We start from the raw sequence: 15,887 nt of genomic DNA, 5'->3' as shown, positions 1-15,887 counted from the left end.
GGGGGTGTGATTAGGGATTGTATTTTCTTATTCAACTATCAGCATATACATGTACCTGTTCCTGACGTGTATACAAAGTAATCAAAATGTGACTAGCTCATAGTTTTTCTTAATTTTCCTATAAGAAGGCAACTTGGAAGTAACAAGCTTAAACTAGTTACACATCTTTAGCTTGATCTTTACATTTTATCACTACGAAGTACACAATATACCAAGTTACGTTTGCTCCTAGGTATTTACAGGACTATTTTATAACAGTTCTATAACAGGCGACCGATGCAGAAACATCATAAGGAATTAGGGATTTTCATTTGTTTTCTCTTTTTGGGATAAAACCTCTGCAGCACATATTACTACGTTCGGTAGCGTACGACTTTTATTTCATTTCCAACTCACTTTCGGACGCCCTACTTTACAACACTTCCCGGTTTGCCCTTATTATTAACTAGGTCTTTTTATCTAGATAAAACTATATTCCTATCGGTAATGTTTCTGGTAGGTTCCATTAAATTGATATATCACATTAAAGCATGTATAAAGGGAGGACTCATTGATTATATGTTGGTTGTTCTTACATTTTTTTTCAGTAATTTCCCTTAATAAAAGTGTGCCTAACGAGGCTTGGCTTTGTCACACCTCCTATCCACAGTAACACGGACAGGAGTACATACGCATGTATCGACCGTTGTCGTGTTTACGTATGCACAGAAAACCGAGTTACAGCACTTGAGGTTTACAATACCAGTATTATACATAACAGCCGGCGTTAATAACCCAGAATTAAATCAGGGTCTATATAAAACAGTCTTATAAAAACCTCTGGTGTGGAGAAGATTCATTAGCCATAATGTCTACTTGATGGAAAGCATACTAACAACATAGACAACCTGACATGTTTATTGTATACGATATACGTCATTAAATGTACACTGCATTTTGCTTTCTGTGTTGTTATGTTGAATGACGTCAATCTATCTGTGTTGTTTTTACCTTTCTCGGGGTAGGCTTAACGGGCGATTTAACCATGTATAGCTAAACATAAATGTCTTTATATACTTAATTATGTAAATATCGTTTTTGAATGTCAATAATCTCAACTCCGGGATCAACGACTTCGCAATAGCCAGTGCCATATTAAGACGGATGGGATGGGGTGGATTTACATTAGTCGTCTTTCACGACATGCAGTTAGACAACGCAGTACCGTCTAAAGGCCACGAATATCACGTAAAACCTTAAAAAGCAGAATTGTGTTTTCTTGTTGAAAAGAAAATCAAAATATTCGATTACTCACCTCTGTAGTATATTTTGACGTAATCCATAACGAACAGTCCCTCTAGATATACTTGCCACCATGCCTCCTCTTTACCTGTCTGTGTATGTGAACAACAATTTTGGCTGTCGAATATTTGTTTTCTACAGCCATCTACTGCCTTATCACTTGAGTATATAGCATTGTGGTTTGAACTTTGAGTGGTGGTTTTGGTATTTGGCTCACGGCTGGTGTTAACTATAAAATAATGAATTATTATTGTATATATTACTAATCTAAAGTACTATTCATTGTCACTATTCTCAGCATTGCAAGGTCGTCCGTGTATAAATGTGTTGATGGTAAAATCAAGTATTAAAAGAGAGAAATGATGAGTAGAATTTAATGGAGAACGGATATTGATATAGGTACAAAAATGTATCAAACACACCAAAATGTATCAATAACAAGGACTTTGTTATTATAATGATGATTTCCTTTTTAACTTATGTTTGACTTTTATTTGAAACAGCTAATTATAATGATCCAGATTTCTTCTCCGTTTTAAAATAAATGATACAATGCATATGCAGCTAATACATTTAATTTAAAAACAGCCATAAACGATCAAAAACAGTTTTCACTTATGCAATATGCTAATGTTAGTGCATACCCCATCGGCTAGCTTGTAACCGAATGATATTTATGTCAAAATATTAATCTTTAAGACATGACATCACGTTATTAATCAGAATATGTGAATTAAGCTTTTGGGAAAATATAATGCCGTAGTTGTTCTTGTAAGCACGGTGTTAAGAACGCTGCGAGAGACAATCTCTGCAAATCAAAATGGCAGACTTGGTCGCTTCCACTCCACTAGGTATCAAACAGAGGTCAACGATTGAAAATGTCGGATGATATGACCGTAACTTGATAAAAAAATGTTTATCTAATGATTATAAATTATAATTGTTATCATAGTGTAAGTAATTTAATAAACCAAATCAAAAGAAAATCACCTTAAAGAAGTCACAGAAAATGAACCCACAAAAAACAATCGATCAATAACAAAATGATTGAATAAAGATAAGAGATAACAAAAGGCACAATGGGTCTGCATCGCCCACCTGGTATTAATCTGACACTTGTAACCTTGTAACCTAAAGTGATCTAAAATAAAGCTATAGGCAAAATATCAGTATATATGGCTATAAGTTATTCATAAGGACATGTTAAAATATTTTAAAATATTTTACGGAACAAAATGAATAGCCCTTTATCTCAGCATGCAACTTGCCAAATATCAACACCCTAGACCTTTTGTTTTTTGAGATAAGGTTATTTAAACGTTTATACATATTTGGCCAAATTTGACTTTGAAAGTGAGTCAAGGTCATTCAAATGATTTGTTACAAATCCATTCAATCATGCTACTGGCAAAATATCAGCATTCTATGCTTCGGGTTATTCAGTCGTTTAAAGATTTTGAAACAAATTTGACCCCTGTGACCTTAACTAGAAGTCAATGTCACTCATGTTAACAAATGTGGTAGGTGTTTATCCTAGCAAGCTACTAGCTAGATATCAGTATTCTAGGCCTGATGGTTATTCAGAAGAAGTCATTGAAGATTTTAAACAAAATGGACTCATGTAACCATGAATATGAGTCAAGGTCATTCATTTTAACAAACCCGGTAGCCCATCATCCTAGCATGCCACAGACCAAATATTATATTCCTAGTCCTTCTGGTTATTCAGAAAAAAATCGTTAAGAGAAGTCGTTTTAAGGTTTTAAACATATTTGACCCCAGTGACATTACATTCAGGTTCAGATAATTAATTTGAAGGAACTTTGTAGCCCGTTATCCCAGCATGCTGCTGACCAAATATCACCATTCTCGGCCTTCTGGTTATTAAGAAGAAGTTGTTAAAAGATTTTAACATATTTTACCCCTTTGACCTGGAAATTCGGCGAAGGTCATGTATTTGAACAAACTCGGTAGTTTTCCATACCAGCATGCTACTGACCAAATATCAACCCTCTAGGCCCCTAAGTTATTCAGAGAGAGAAAAAGGTGTTTAAAGTAAACAGGTTGACGCAGGACAGACGGACGGACGACGTACACCGCGCCACGGCATAAACTCACTTGGCCCTTTGGGCCAGGCGAGTTAAAAATGAGATGATAACATGTTTATATTCAGATTTTTCCAGAAATGTACATTTAAATGATTCAACATGAGACTTAAGTACAGTGTGGTACATGTGTGTGTAATCTTTGCAGGGGCGCACGGCGTCTGCACGAACAATTATATTATGATTTTTCCTCACTGGCTTTATTTAGTTTTATTTGTGTTAATTTACTTTACCTCAAGAATACACGTTTGTACAATAAGCCTTTGATTACAAGCTTACCAGTGGAATATGCATAGACTGTTCCCCGTCTCTAGAATATTGAATTATTTAGAAAAAAAAAAACTAATATTTTTCATCACTTGGATATCTGATTTTAGAGACAGGTCAAATGTGGATAAGGTTTGTAATTTGACTACCTGATTACCGAAGGCTGGTCAGCACCTTACCTGTTATTGCTCTCATCCCTTTTTTCTGACTACATACTGGTTGTACTAGTAAACAATGGGCCTATAATTTATTTTGTCATGTTTGTTATGACATAATGCTGATGTAAACAATATACATATAATGATGTTATGTATATTATGTTTGTATTTTAACCACTTGTTACATTTTTATGCTACCTACTGGGTATAAAAACAGTCCCAATGGGCCTGCATCGCTCATTTTGTGTTAATCTCACACCTGTAACATTAAAGTTCAACAAGTTGCTAAACATGTGTAATAGTCACCTTAACGTTCAACCCCCTGGTATGTCATATGCACAGACCCCTCATTAAAAATCGGAATATATATATGTAATTAAAATATATTGAACTTGTACGTAAGCTACTTGAAACCAGGTTAAGGTAGTCAATAATAAAACATCAAGGCAGATGTCTTCATAAACATATCTCACTGGACTTATAACTTGTCAATATCTTTAGTGATTTAGCTGAATGCTACGAAATGACATATTATTTAAAGTTCGTTTATATACCTATGTCATGCGGAGGTAATTTCTCTTTAACTAGGGGTGTGGGGATGCATACCAGCCTCAAAAGTAGATTATTGTTCCTATGGCTTTGTCCAAAAAATGGTGAAACGTCGAACTTACATAAGTTTACAGGTAAATATATGAAAAAACACACACCTATAACTATAAAAACCACTTTAACATCATATAAAGTATCCTTTCTTAACATTTAATGTGTATATTAAAGCGCTAGACATGTTATATTGCACTGTTTAGCTTTGATGTTTATAACATGTCTAACGCCTTCATAATATCACAGAATGTTATTAAATGGCATATCATCTGAAATTTATTTTATATTTTATTATCTTTTTTGAGGAAGGAATTCCTCCCAACAGCTAGGAGAAGACAGATAAAGCTCCGCATGACCTAGGTATATAAATGATCTTTAAATTATTGGTAATTTCTTAGCACTCAGTTGGGTCGCAAAAGCGATTGACATGCTAAAAGTCCGGTGAGCAATTTTTGTATGACAACATCAATATTAAGGCTTTATTATTGACTAGGTTAATCTGGTTAGTTTTGTATTTATCATAGCCTATTTACAAGTGCAATATATGCAAATTACATGTATAAGTTCCGATTTTTTTTGGAGGTCTTTGAATAAGACGTAGGGGGTTCGAATTTTAGGTGACTACAGCATCTATTATAGGGGGCTTGTTGAACTTTAAATGTGGACTAAGATAAAACTATAGGAAAAATAGTGTCTTGACTCAAAGTCATTCAAAAGAACCTGTTAAAAGAATTAAATACATCTTACCCCTGTGGGCAAGGTGAGCTCAAAAAACTAAACAGCCCTTTATCCAAGTATGTTACTGACCAGATATCAACAGTATGTGCCTTATGGTTATTCAGGAGATGACGTTTAAAGGTTTAAAAAACATATGGACCCATGTGACCTTGAATTTAAATCAAGGTCATTCATTTCAACATATTTATTAGCCCTTAATCCAAGCATGCTATCGGCCAACTATCATCATATTGGGCCTTTTGGTTATTCAGAAGAAGTCGTTTGAAGTAAAAAGTTGAAGTTGAACGGACGACGGAATTGGCACCACGGCATATGCTCACTGGCTCTTCGGACTAAGTTAGCTAAAACTGATTCAAAAAGTCATCATGGTTTTATTTACCCGAAACATTCTTGTAATTACAAAGTTTTTTTTTTATATCTGTCTGAGTAAGGCTTTAAGCTTGATAATACATCAAATCTATTAATACTGACCCATAAACAGATAACATTCTATCAGAGCGTTTTGTATAGTTTATGAAAACAAATAGGGCAATCTTAAAAGTCAAGCTTTTTCTATTTCCAGTTCGTTTATAAAAATAAAACATCTGTAACTGCACAGTAATTTTGACAACACTTTTAACCAAGGTCGTTTTCTGAATAATTTAGTTTTTTCAATAATTTGGAAATAGCTTCATCCATGTTCAGACATATCAAACTTTAACAAAACAGGCTCTATGATGTCAAGCCAATACCATATGGACGCAGCGAAAGGAACTCCTCTTGCCCAATCCCCCCACTCCAACAATCACTTGTGAACCCATGGTAATAAAACTGCCCCTGGTCACATCCCAACCACATCTTAATGACCGAAACAAATCAGCATGATCGCAGTAATGTAATATGGGCTTGACCTTTCTGCACTAAACACTATTCCAATGGTGGTTTTTATAGATTTGATCAGACCCTAAGTTCTAAACAGGGGGGGGGTGGGGATAAGCTAGTAGTAAAATGCAGTTGAGAAATTCTTCATAAAATCTTAGGGGCTGGTAGCCAGTCTAGGGTATGCAACTACAACAGTACTATGTATTCTATATTTCATCCAGGAAATTCTAGTTGAACATGACTACTGTCTATTACGTTTGTTGGTAGCAGTGACCTGTGCAATATATGCACATGGACTTTTGGTATAAGCCTGCCAATAGCTGTGTATGATAGTGTATATATATATGCTGAAATAAATGTATTTGTACATGTACTTGTATGTGTGTGTAAGTGTGTATGAGGTGTGTGAGATGTTTCCTTCATGAGTTACTTCCCCTTAGCCTTGTGTTAATATGAATTATTTTGTGTTATTTTTTTCATTTGCAACATGTCTAAAATATTATATCTCCTTGTTTATTCAACTTTGGCCATTTGACGGAGAGAATTTATATAGGCTTTGCCTGTTATTCAATCAATTTATTACAACATCTTGTCAATACAATTTGATGAAATGAACAAAAACATGAAATGAAACTACAACAGCATGCTTCACATACTTAACTACTCTGTTTTTGTTGTATTTTTGTTGTCCTTTAGTGACTGTTGATCTCTGTTAAATGTTATGAAATGAAAATGTCAATGAGTCTGTCTCGAACAATGGGCGGATCGACCTAAAAACTTGAAAAATATCTTTGTCTGTACCTTTGTTACTACATTTTTTGCCATTATTTGTATTTAAGTAAACCCCACCCAACAAACAGTTGCTTCAAACTGTCGTTATTTCTGTTTTGCCTATATCTATTCAAGTAATACGAATCCGACGAACCGTTTGCTTGTTCAGATCCAATGTTCATATCGGATCATACTGTCGTTATTACTTATGAGACCTATATGTGGGACAAGGAAGTAATTCCTACAAAGAAGACTTGATGAGGTCGTCAAGATACACACGTCAAAACGCAAAGCACTTACATTACGTAGACACAAGATACATATAATACGATATTATTAATCTATGAAGACCATAAGCTCCTTGGCTAGGCTATATATATAGAATGTGTTGATTGATAGACTGATGTTTTGTTGTCATTGACTTGCGAACAGTGTTGTTAAACATACCAATCTCCCAACAAATGTCAGTATAAACGAAAGAACAGTAGAGACACATAACCATTGTCACGCAATATTTGAAACATAGCTAGTATATTTTGCATGTGTTGTTTTTACATGTGCATACCTTGAAATAAATGCATATTGCTTGATGCTACATCACAGCAACTGTGCAATGCGGAAGTATAAAACATGAACCTTAGGTACAAGCTATATATTAACCCCTACCAGTTGTACCATGGTTAAACACTTAATGTTTGTGCTATAACATGAAGGTCCATATCAACGTGACGTATATGTTTACTATAATAATGAAGGATAAACAGAAAGCGCACATCAAATCATACCTGATGTGTTGACAATCTTTAAAGTTGATAAGAGACACAGAACCTCCAGCAGCCAGATATTACACACCTTCATTTTACATATACTGCGTACCATATAAAACGAAAGTTTTGTGTCTGCTCCGTCGCAAGCGCACAGGTATCCAATGAGTAAGTAAACGTTCTGCTCTACTAAACAACAAAATTGCAAGGCCATTCGATGAGGTTGTTGTTGTGATTTTGTCAGTATTTTTAATCTTGTTTTGTTGCCTGTACACATGTCTATAACTTGCTTTGATAGTTTTCTACTGGCAAAGAATTTTAATGTCGTATGCATAAGGTATATTCTGACAAGTAACCGACGGGTTTCGTTGGCAAGAAAAGTTATTTCATTATTATAATTTAAATTCAAATGGACGTACATTATATTTTCAAATATAAAAGTGTGTCGATAAGCCTGTCTTAATCTGGTTGTCCCCTACATGTATATGAGTTTCTCTTATCCTGGCTTTATAACCGACATTCGGATCCCAAAACGAGTCATATTGCTGAACAGACCTAATTAGCATAAGTACGTCTCATGCTAATTCTGTGGGGAATACAGTTGTGTGACCGTACAACGCACCAAAAGTAACGTGTGCACACCGTGCATACATCATGCACACAACGTCCACACATCGTCCGCACATGGTGCGTACACATGTGCGATTTCAAAATCGTTCGCCCTGTTGTGTGCTTATCTACGCACAACTGTGCGATTTGGTACATTTTGTTGATTAATATCACGGAATGAAAAACATACGGAAGCTAAGGTTCGTATGCAATAATGCACACTATATATAATAATTTCACATCATCTAATCAAGATTTTGTACAGTTTTACAATGCGTGTTACGCAATATTACAGTGACCGTTAGACTGTCAGCAATGGGTTTGGCTACAGGTAAATAACAATTTGATGAGTTACCAGAGTTTTACATAGCCTGTGCCTGACACAGGGAGATGATATATTATACCGTATGACTGTTATGAAAACACAACTGGACGTTTAGTATTTGTTAGTTGCATTTGGTTTGGTCTATATCTCCCCTTTACCTGGAATTCACACCTCGACGAGTTACGCAAGTACCACGGATGAGGAAAACTACGGTCCAGGTACGTACCTGTACAAAGTGGATACGTTTATTATGTATATGGGACCAACTCCATATTTGTTGTAATTTTACATGTGTCGAACTAGGTCGTTTAAAATACATCCACCGAAAACACCATTTCTAAATTTAAGAAAGTATAGATAAAAAGATAAGCTTTCGATATATCAAAAAAAACCTACAAAATCAAGTTTATATGTTTAAACACGAAACTGTATATATTGTTAAATCATTCTTCAATTTACACCAACTACGATAATTATCGCACTACGATCGTCCATCGTCCGCACAAAAGTGCACAAGCAATGGTCGTCCAGATTTGTTATCGTTTTCACATGGTGCACACATCGTTCACACACCGTGTACACAACGATCCCACAACCGTATAACAAATCAACAAGTCGCAAGTCGATATCACACCTAGTATACCAGGAATTTAAGCCGAGTTACCTACCAACGTTATCTTGGGAAATGTGATAATATATCGACATTACGAAAACATAAATGCGACACATCCATATTTTATGTTGACATAACAGATTATGACGACATCCGTAACTCGATAAGTCGATGGAAGAAATAGGTTCCTACTGTAGTAGTTAAACATGTTTATTATATTGTTGAGATATTGTTTTATGCTTGATTAAGAATAAGCCAGTAATGCATCTGTAACAAAAAATTAAGTGGAAATATTTAATGAAGATTATTCCTTTACAGAAATATATATATATACAAAAAACATGACTCTTTCTTTTCTTTATCAAAACTAATCCCATTTAAAAATATAAACTAGACGAAGGTAAAATCAATTATTACGATCAGCATATATCGCCTAAACAGTTGAGAGTTATCAACAGTTAATCTGATATGTCAATGTAAAATATTTAATAGGTCTCGCGTGACTTTTATAATCATACGTCGATGGGGGTACTATTGAAATGTGCTCCAGACGTGACCGCAGGTAACTACACACCGCGCTTTATCCTCATTGAAATGCAAAATAGACTGATTCTTTAGAAATGAACCTGTATGAATAAACTAAAAAGGTATATTGTTAAGGAATATGCGTGTAAGGTGTTTCAGCTTTGTATCATTCCTAGTCATATACAATGTGTACGCAGTTTAACAGAGTGAATACTTTCGTTTTTGTTCTTTATAAAGCTTTCGCAGATGATATATTTGTCAGGTAAACAACAAATTTGTTTTGCCTATTGCGAAAAGCGACTATGAGCATGCGCTTACCCTTGCAACATCCGTTAAAAGATCAATTAAATCCCTGGAAAGGTCAGGCTTAAGTTTATGCGTATTTGACACATACGCCAGTGCTCTGTGTATAGCTGATTAGCACGGTCACTAGTTTTATATCACATGGTGTGTTAAAAATCTAGTTAGGGCAGATACAATTGGTTTCATTAATGAAAAATATTACATATGGATATTCCTATCACTATACATTTAAGTAGAATGATCTATGACCTTTGATGACCCATACATATATTGTCCTTTGATGTAAAATGTACAAGAATAGCAGGCTTCGTCTTACCTGATATTAAATATCAAAATGACCTTTGGCATTTGGAGACCTACATATTTACCTTTGGCCTATTTTGATCTATAAGATTTGCCAATTATAAGTATTGCTGATTTAAAGTTATCATCAAATCGACGTATGCCATACTGTTAAAACAATATGTGCAAGTGTAATGCATGTTATACTGTCCTTAATAATAATAACCCCTGAACAAATAACCCTAGTTTGTCTGTATTTTGACCTTTGATATATATGTGCTCCGACAAAAAATGCGAAATGAAAAATATGTATGATATTGATCATCAGTTTGACCTGTTCTGACCTAAACATTGATCTCCGATATTTAGAAGTTTGCTTCGATAAAATTTGCGCAAAACTGTATGTTTATTATTTATGTTGATTGTTGTATCGATATTGATCAGTATTATATAATTTGACATCCTGACATTCATTTATGTGCTGTTGATCTTCGGTGTAATTTTGATTAGGCAGAACATGTGTAACTAGCCGTGACATATACTGAAGTATACAATCTACATTAACCATTCATGTATTGAAGATATTGAACTTAAAAAAGGAGCTAGGTGTACATAATGAAATACAAAACATGTACCCAGTGGTATAGAGGTCGTATCTGTGACAAGAAGTGACATTTTGACAATCTCTTAGATATTGTCGGCATCTCATTCATTAGAAATTATTATTGTTACAAAAACATGTTAATCGATATTATAAGAAGTTCTGGCCTGAAAAATGTTGAACAGCTATGTATGTGTCAGTTGATCATATGCTGCCCTGGGACTCAAAGAATGGAGAAATAGAGTTGGCGTTGTTTTAAGCAAAAATCGAGGAGAATGTGATATTTAAGCTGTTGCATTGCAAATCAATTAACATACTTGTACAATTTTTTTTTAGTAAAAAATAAATAAAAAAAATGCACAATGACATTTAAGGAGCCAAGAAATAGCAGTAACAAACTTAAAATGTAGGCAGTGATTAAGCTTTTTTCGGCATAAACCTAATTTGAGCAGCATATATGGGGATTGAGGTGTTTCTTAAATAGTAAGCAGTAATTAATTTAACTTTAACAGGAGGCCCACTTTAACAAAAGGCCCAGAGGGCCTGTATCACTCGCCTGGAAATGTTAGCAAAATTGAAGTTTGAATAACCAAATGTTGCTGGTAGTGTACAAGTATTACATGGCTAGTCAGGGATTATGTGTATATGCAATTGGACAAAATCCTGTCATTCTTACAGGAAAAGGGGGGTTTTGCTATGTTTCCCCTATTGGACCCCGCCCCTTTGCTCCCAGGGGGTCAAACCCACTATTTATACTGTATATTTTAGTCCCATTCATCAAATGATGCTTTATACCAAATATGGTCAAAATCCTGTCATTCTTACAAAAGGAGACGGATGTTAAAGCTATTTTTCTATTTTCCCTATTTAACCCCGCCTCTTTGCCCCCGGGGGTTTCAGACCAACCATTTATTCAAAATTGATTTCCCTTCCCCATAGGATGCTACTGTTAACATTTGGTCAAAACACCTTCATCCAAACCGCAGATGAAGGATATTTAATTCATTCCTCTGTATCCCTTATTGGGCCCCTCCTCCCTGCACAATGGGGGTCAGACAGTACAAACCTTTTACATTCATGTAGTTATTGTGAAAAAGTTGTTGAGAGTTGTGGAAAGTCCGGATAATGTGTTTAATCGATCAAGAAAGCAAGGTTTTCAAAGAGAGCCCGAATAAGTCAAAATGTGCAAACTTAACATCACATCATTATCAAGAAAGATTGATTGATGAAATTATTATTTTTTGTTAGGTACGTCTCAATGGAAGTTGTATTAGAGTGATTTATACACGGAAATTAATATGTTTCTGCTTCAAATTTGTCAATAATCAGTATACTATGTGGCTTATAACTACAGTGGGGAATACACATGTGCAACTTCCGGGTTAACACGCCCTCAAATTTTGTGTTGGTCATCGAACCGGAACAAAACAGAAATGAGATCCTATTCGAAAGCGTAGACATTCTCTTTATAATGGAAGAAAACCGCTATCAATATGAGAGTATTGAAGATATACACATTTGATTATCATGACCTTAAATATATACACAATATATGCCAAAAATGACTCATTTTTCTTCTTTTGATATATATACCAAAACTAAGATTAGTTCCACTTACATATGCACATAGAATAATATGGACGGAGTTTAATACCGTGAAAGACAACAAATGTGGGACCCCTGCCGAATCTGAGGTGTTCCGTCCGTGTCTTCTACCACGGGGGTATTTAGGAATCCTAGTTGATTCGCTGTTCCCAATGCAACACTTAACAAGTATATCTATCCTTTCTGTTACATGTCCTGGTATGTGGTGTCCACTGGTGTAACTACTTTTTCTTGTTTGATAGCGATACCAAAACTAAGATTAGTTCCACTTACAGTACATACACAGTGAATGATATGAAAAGAACATAATATTATTTACTGAGCATATAATCGTTAAAAGTGACAAATGAGTGATCCCTGCCGAATCTGAGGTTTTCCTTCCATGTCTTCTACCACGGGGGTAATGAATAATTCAAATTCATCCACTGCTCTCATTGCAACAATTGACCACAATATCTTTATATTTCTGTTACATGTTTTGGTTTGCTGTGTCCACTTAGGCACCAGTCTTCACATGATCTAAGCTGTTGAGAATATATTCAACAACAAACAAAATATAAACAGTATTTGAGTGGATGCGTATATTGATAAAACGTTTCTGAATCGTTCTGGTCTCTGAAGCTTTAAAACGCAGACAGAAAATGGACTCAGAAACAAAACAAGTGACAACAATAGCTTACTGTACACGGTAGACTGTAGGTTATTTAATAACCCATTAGCAATTATATTGACAAACAAATACTCAAGTTATCATACTATCGTTGTTCACTCTTCTCTCATTTTAATCCCAACCGTTTGCCTTCCATCCAAAACCAAACCCATATTATAATGCTGTCTTCAATTATTGTTAATGCATACCGATTCGCCTGTTTTATTGTAGCATCAGGCAGGCCACAGGTAAGGAATTATTCCCCTTGTATCACCTGACCTGCTTAAGTTAGCAAACATTGTCGCTTGGGATAAAGTACTGGAAATGGAACTAGCGATTATCGTGTTTTTAAGAGCAATGCATGCAAACACTATATGGCTCAAATGCCACATAGGATGGCAAACTATCTAATGGGTTAGTTACTTTTTATCAATAAAAAACAAATTTCCAAATGACCTCTCTGTCATTCTACTTTCATGATTAAATGGCTCGCAAAGTTAAAAATGAATGGTATTAGTTAAGTACGAATTTGTTTGACAACAGACAAAAGTAAAATATTAACCCCTTATCAGAAGCAAGATCAATTACTTTTTTTGTTATTTTATAAATTTGAATTGTGGATATTAAAAAAGGGCGCCAATTTCTAAAATATTTTTTGTTAGCTGACATTTCGCTGATGGACATTGATTTAACATTACGGAGTATGTTTAGTGAACCAGATTTCACTATTTTATTGTCGATGGTCATAAATCATAACTCAGCAATACACTTATCTGTGGAAGCATAACTTTTGATCAGACATGCAACTTTTATTATCATACACATCCGAGTAAATTGTATCTTCAATTCAAAATATATAAACTCAAATTATCGGGAATGAAAACCTCACGAATTAATCCGTAGGAATATACATAATTAGAAACAGAGAAAAATATTGCGGTGCTTGGTAAACGTTTTCGATTGCTCGACTGGAACAGTAAGAGCTTATATTAGAAACTCAAAAGCCGAACCTTCATGTTGATTGTTCAGGCTAATGAGAATTAATCAAATTAATGTTTCAACAGTGAATTTATTTAACCTGAAGATAAATCAACCTTCTTCATTGTGTGTTTCCTCACTTAAGAAAAATAAAGATGACTTTAACTTAAGCTAAAAGGAATTTCACTTAAGTTAAAAAGTATGTATCTTCAGTTGAAAAAAGTTTTAAATGTTAAAAAATAGCTTTCCATAGGTACCGCAAGCCGTTTTAATATTCGTTTTCACTAAAAAGTTCATGTGCTGATATTCTGAAACGAATTATGTTTATTATTTCTCAACAAAGACTTACAAATAGTTGTTGACAATGTCGTCGTCAAAACATGATTTCGTTTCATAGTGCAGTTATGTGACCACCCAATGCACCAATTATAGCGGTGGTATGTTGTGCATACATCGTGCACAGACCGTCCATACTCTAAGGGATATAACCTTCTGCATTATTGCAATTGAGTTTATGTTTGTAAAGAAATGGGATTCAACGATTTAATGGTAACTACCTTAATAATTTAGACAGGTAAAGTAATATTAAAGTATGCTGCCTAACACCAGTATGCTTCTACAACAGTTGATTTGTGAACATGGATGAGTCTCTCAAGGAACTGTGGTCAGTCCCACCGAGTTCAATGTCCCAAAAATGTTCAGTGCAGGGAGAGAGAGACGACGGGTATGGGAGGTCCGCACGCTCAAGACCGGAGGACCAATCCAGGAGGAAAATGGATCCATGCCACCTGCTAGACAGACTGCTGATACTGTTGACAGACTCGCAGGTTTAAGCTTTATGCATGTGTTTTTAGCGTGCCAGTGTGTTAAGCGTTATGCTTTCAGTTTCAAGAACTTTGCCAACTTACAGTGACATTTCAGTGGACAAACTTTGTTCCTTCTGGATTTACAGGAAGTTCTGCCGATTTTACATATAATTGTATGTATTCTCTTTCGGGAATTATATTACCTGTTTCATGCATCTACTTTTTGTATGTATAATTGAGACAATTGTTTTGTTTTATTATCATGTTTTGTTTATTTTCCTTCATACAACGAGGCTAGTAATTGCCTGATCCTTATCTGTATTCTAATATTACTTATTACAGGAAACCTATCTGGGTAAGTCTGTTTGTAAGTTTGTAACTTTTATTTATTCGTTTGTATTAGCTCGGACAGATTCCTAGAGTCTTCCATATACAGGTGATAGGGTAACTGTATGATAAGACAAAGGTATAGTTTAGGTAAAATATGTCTTTGGTCTTAAGAATGAAGGAATGTGGGAAACAGGTTTCTAGCTTAAGTACTTATTAAACTGTTATCCTTGTAAATCAATGTATTACAATACTAGTGTAATCAAAGGTATTCGATGGCCTATACGGCGGCTGTCACTGGTGCAGTCTATTTGTTTAAATTGGTGTTTGGGCAGTTACCGGAAAAGGTTCCGAGATCACAGCGCATACGTCATAGATTAGGCCAATCATAATGGGTGTCCGGTACAGGTTACATAGGGCTAGGAGACTGGGTATAAACAGGGATGCACAGGCAACAGCAGTGACTTGCGTGGCCGGAAATCCGGCTAAACCTGGAAGAAACCCTCTCCAGCCAGGCGCTGAAAGCAGTGCTACTGATATACTGAAAGCAGTACACCTACGTTAGGTGACGTTTGGGTAAGCTTAAGACGTGCTAGCCTAACGCATGTCAGATGTACTGAGAGGGGATGGCAAATATCATAGACTATTTAAAATGTATATATAGGCATTATTCTTTCACGGGGATGGGTGGTGGTGGTGGTGGTGGTGGTGGGGGG

The 15,887-nt window shown here is 35.2% G+C and overlaps 2 protein-coding genes across 3 annotated transcripts in view; both read right to left on the bottom strand.

Annotated features, from left to right (window-relative positions):
• The window catches only part of LOC110451806, a 10,906-nt gene extending 3,154 nt beyond the window's left edge, over positions 1-7,752 (bottom strand). For both annotated transcript variants that reach the window (XM_021499988.1, XM_021499989.1), the window contains exons 1-2: positions 7,570-7,752; positions 1,295-1,510 (exon numbers count right to left, since the gene is read on the bottom strand). In XM_021499988.1, the coding sequence (XP_021355663.1) occupies positions 1,295-1,510; positions 7,570-7,663 (310 nt within the window). In that variant the 5' untranslated portion in view covers positions 7,664-7,752. The remainder of the gene's footprint in view (positions 1-1,294; positions 1,511-7,569) is intronic.
• LOC110451807 (multiple epidermal growth factor-like domains protein 10) overlaps positions 1-15,887 on the bottom strand; it is a gene marked incomplete at its 3' end in the record, with an annotated part of 43,691 nt that overhangs the window by 8,541 nt on the left and 19,263 nt on the right. The gene's annotated exons all lie outside the window — the stretch shown is intronic.

This window comes from Mizuhopecten yessoensis, unplaced genomic scaffold (genome assembly GCF_002113885.1).
Source record: "Mizuhopecten yessoensis strain PY_sf001 unplaced genomic scaffold, ASM211388v2 scaffold6209, whole genome shotgun sequence".
NCBI classification, from domain to species: domain Eukaryota; kingdom Metazoa; phylum Mollusca; class Bivalvia; order Pectinida; family Pectinidae; genus Mizuhopecten; species Mizuhopecten yessoensis.
Note: the sequence above shows the minus strand (reverse complement) of the source record. Positions and strands in the feature narration are given on the sequence as shown.